General features: G+C 55.4%; 2 protein-coding genes across 5 annotated transcripts in view; one reads left to right on the top strand and one right to left on the bottom strand.

Annotated features, from left to right (window-relative positions):
• Positions 1-3,786, top strand: part of NHSL2 (NHS like 2) — an 80,117-nt gene that overhangs the window by 63,609 nt on the left and 12,722 nt on the right. The window lies entirely within an intron of this gene.
• RTL5 (retrotransposon Gag like 5) overlaps positions 150-3,786 on the bottom strand; it is a gene marked incomplete at its 5' end in the record, with an annotated part of 3,990 nt that continues 353 nt past the window's right edge. Inside the window, 2 exon segments of the mRNA XM_077763364.1 lie at positions 150-376; positions 815-3,786. The exon segment at positions 815-3,786 is cut by the window's right edge and continues 118 nt beyond it. Of these exon segments, the coding sequence (XP_077619490.1) occupies positions 2,462-3,786 (1,325 nt within the window).

Genomic DNA, 3,786 nt, shown 5'->3' on the forward strand with positions numbered 1-3,786 from the left:
AAAGCCCATTTTTCCTCTTACAGCTCTTGTGGCTGTTACATCACAACAAATATTGAAGATCTGGGAAAAGGGGGGCAGGAAAGAGGGTCAAAGGGAAGCCCAAGCCCCCCCACCACCAGAGGGCCAGAAACCAGCTCACTGTTCATCCGCTGTTTTCCTGGCTGAGGCCACAAGGGCTCAGGGTGAGAAGCACCATGGGAACAGGCAGGGCCTGTGCTGAGGGGTCCCTGGAGGTTGGGGTGCAAGGCGCCTGTCCTTTGCACTTCTCACGCAGGGACATGGACAGCAGGGCCAGCGTGTCGACCATCAGCAAACAGGGTCCACAGCCTAGAAGAATAGCAGTTCCCCTTCTGAAGCTCTCTCCTGAGGAAAATAGCTGAAAAACAGACAACATTTTCTTTACAAGGTTGTGGACTCCCGTACTGGTGGGAATGGAGAAAAACAGGCAACTGAAAGGTCCAACAAATCGGGAGAATGCTTAAATAAATTATTCAGTATGCATGACTGCATCGGTGGCAGCCATTTTAAATCTTGCTGATCAAGAGCTTACAGGATGATCTCAGCTTTGAAGAGACAGAGTCAGAATATGCTAGAAAGAAAGGCAACAAAGTGTTAATAGTATTTGCATCCATATAGTCAGGTCCTGAATGTTTGGGGGTGTTTGTCCTCAAAGCTTTCTTTATTTTCCACAATGATTATCTATTATTTTTCTCCTCGGAGAAGGCGGGAACCTTTCTAAGAGGTAGCAACAGGTTCCGGGAACCCGGCTCTGATCCCCAAGGCTAAGTATGTTATAAACAAAAGGGCTCCTTACCTCCCAGTGATGAATAGAGACCTCACCAGAAACCAGCCGGAGGACTGGGTTTCTTTGTGACTCCTCTTCCTCCAGCTCCTTGCTCTTGCCTCCAGACTCAAAATCCTAAGGCTGGACTGAGGTTATCTGTCAGACTGCGGTGAGGAACAGAGGCAGAGTTCACTATGTTTTCTTCCCTCTGGCCACCGACACTGTGGCTGCCTGTGCCCAGCTGCCAGGCACTGGGCAGGAGGCTCAGTGTCAAGGGCAGTCAGGCCAGCAGTGGGTCTGGCTGGCATTCTGTGGCCAGAGTGACATAGTATGTATTCTTTCACTGCAGAAGCAGTTATCTTTTGGACCCAAGACAAGCAGCAGGACCCTTTATGAGGGCATCTAGGTTGGTACCCAGAAGTCCCAGGGGTTACTAGGAGGCAGTCACCCGCTGAAGCCTCATTGGCAGCCCAGCACCAGGCCACGGCTGGCCCCCAGGTGAGAAACATGAGGATGTTCCAGCTTAAGGCTGCAGTGGATGCAGTCTCTGTAGACAGAACCTTCCTCTAAGGAATCCTTTAGGTCGAAGTTAAAGAGCAGGCCTTGGGCCCTCTTTCTCTTTGGCAGTCCAGGAAAAAAAAAAAAAGGCCAATTAGGCCTCCTCTGAAACCTCAAGGAAGGCAAGTCTCCTGCAAAGACCTTCGGCTGGGGATGCAGTCCAAGGCCTGGCCGGGGAAGGAGACCGCCATCCCTGAGGAAAGAGTCACTCCTTACAACATCAAACTGACTTGTTGCTGCTGCTTCCTCCTCCTCCTCCTCCTCCCCCTCCTTCACCTCTCAGGCAATGCTGAGAAAAGGGTTAGAGCCTAGAACATCGGGGTCTGTCGGCTGGGGATGCCCAGGAAGGCAGTGTGGTAAGAGGAGAGGGTCCCAGACTTGGCAAGCTGGTCCAAGGGCCCTGATACAGTAGTCTGTGTGGAGGAGGAACAAGCTTGCTCAGTCAGTCAAGAACAAATCTCAGCCAAGTTGTCCATCTGAGGTGTGGCTTTGAGCGTGCACACTGGGCTAGATGTAGGCTTCTCTTCAGGGCCCTTCCGTTGGAGGTGTGGCTTGAAGCAAGTGTCGGTTTCTAGGTACATCTCCCGATACCATCCTGCTCTCTGTTGATTAGATCTAGTAAGCGGCCGCGGTGGCTTTAGGAGTTCAGGGCAGCCTGTCCTTTTGCTCATCGGTGCAGGGGCAGATCTGTGAGGCATTGGGTGAAGTCCTGGTGATCCAGTCAGGGGATAAAACCGTAGAACGCAGGGTGAAGGAACACAGGAGAGGTGAGGGTTAGGAAGAACTAGAGGGCAAAATACAAGAGGGTGACCAGTTGGTTCTTTTATGGGAACAGGCCCAGAAACCTGCTCTCTAGCTTGTGGCAAGCCCGAGCAGAGCGCAAGCCAAGGGGACAGCGACTGCTGACCCCTTCTTTCCCAGGCGGCCTCGGTTGGATGCGTGGCACTCACTGGTCAGGGCTGCAAGGCGATCTGATCTGGCGTTCCAGTCTTCTTCGGGCTCTGCAGGTCTGGAACTCCCTAAAGCACTGGTCAGCACATGGGGCAGGTGTGGCAGCGATAGCAGGGGCAGGGGACGCAGTAGAAGGGTGTGTTCCGCGTGGCGAGGTCGCCCCCGCGCTCACACACGAATTCGGCCACGTGCAGCCCGGTGGCCCCCCTGTCGCGGAGTGAGGCGGAACAGCACCGGGGGACGTCTTCGGATCTGGCGTTGCCCCAAACGACCTGCGCGGCGAATCAGCGGCGGCGAGCTGTAGAACGGGGAATTAGTGCCCGGCAGGCCCTCCAGAAGCGGGACTCGGTTCTGGTTCCTCCGCCTGCTAGGCTGTATGATGGGGGGCGATGCATCCAGGAAATTTTCATGATAGTAGCCAGTAGTCTGGGATGAAGCGTGGGCAACGGTTGGCTCCATCTCCATCAGCTCGTCGAGGTCGTCATCCTGGGTCTCATCCTCGGACTCTTGCTCTTGTTCTGGCTCCTGCTCTGCCTCCTGCTCTGCCTCCTGGCTGCCATGCGCACCTGCCTCGCCACCCTTGTCTTCATCCCCGCTCGTCTTGAATATGTTCACCTCCACACCCACGTCCACCTCCTCGTCCTCATCGTCCTCCTCCTCCACTTCCTGTTTCTGCTTCATCTCCTCCAGCTGCTTCTTCCTCATCTCTTCCTCCTTCTTCCTCCTCTCCTCCTCCGTCTCCTGAGGAATACCTCTCATGCGCCTTCGCTGGTCCCTGTCGTAGAGCCTGCGCCTGCGTGCTTCCTCATCCTCGTCACTGTAGCACTCTTCATCACTGTCGTCGATGTTAGGGTCCTTGGCAAAAGGGAAGAAGATGTTGCGAACCCCGGGGAGAGGGATCGGCTTGGGGACACGCACTTTTCTTTCTATCTCCACGCATTCGAGAATCAGCTCATCCAGGTCGGCCATTTCGGTTGACCACAAGAGCTCCTTGCGGAAGAATTCTGACAGGCCCTTAAGGAATTGGTTTTGAAGGCGGCAGTCGTCCCAAGACAAGAATTGGGCCAGGAACTGAAAAGCATCCGCATAGCTGCCTAGGGTACAATCCCCCTGCTTGAGCTTGCGGATGGCCTTTTTAGCCACACTTGGGGGGATGGGCCCACAGAATTCCTTACGGATCTCATCCAGGAAGCGTGGGAAGTTGGCACGCAGGGGGCTTCCTTCCCGGGTGACTGAGATGGCCCAGTCCTTGGCTTCACCAGTGAAAAAGGAGATCAGAAAGGCCACCCGCTCAGCGCCCCCCGGGAAATGATCCTCGTGGTCAGCTATGAAGGTCTCTAGCCGCATCAGGAATTCAGCCAGGTAGACCGGGTCGCCGGAGAAGGGCTCTAACTCAGGCCGCTCCAGCGGCGGCAGAGGAGGCTGCGCCGGCTGCTCCTTCGATGGGGGCGGGGGCAGCGCCGGCGGGGACGGGATGGGCAGCAGGGGAGGGT

This window comes from Crocuta crocuta, unplaced genomic scaffold (assembly GCF_008692635.1).
Source record: "Crocuta crocuta isolate KB4526 unplaced genomic scaffold, BGI_CrCroc_1.0 scaffold440, whole genome shotgun sequence".
In the NCBI taxonomy this organism is placed as follows: Eukaryota; Metazoa; Chordata; class Mammalia; order Carnivora; family Hyaenidae; genus Crocuta; species Crocuta crocuta.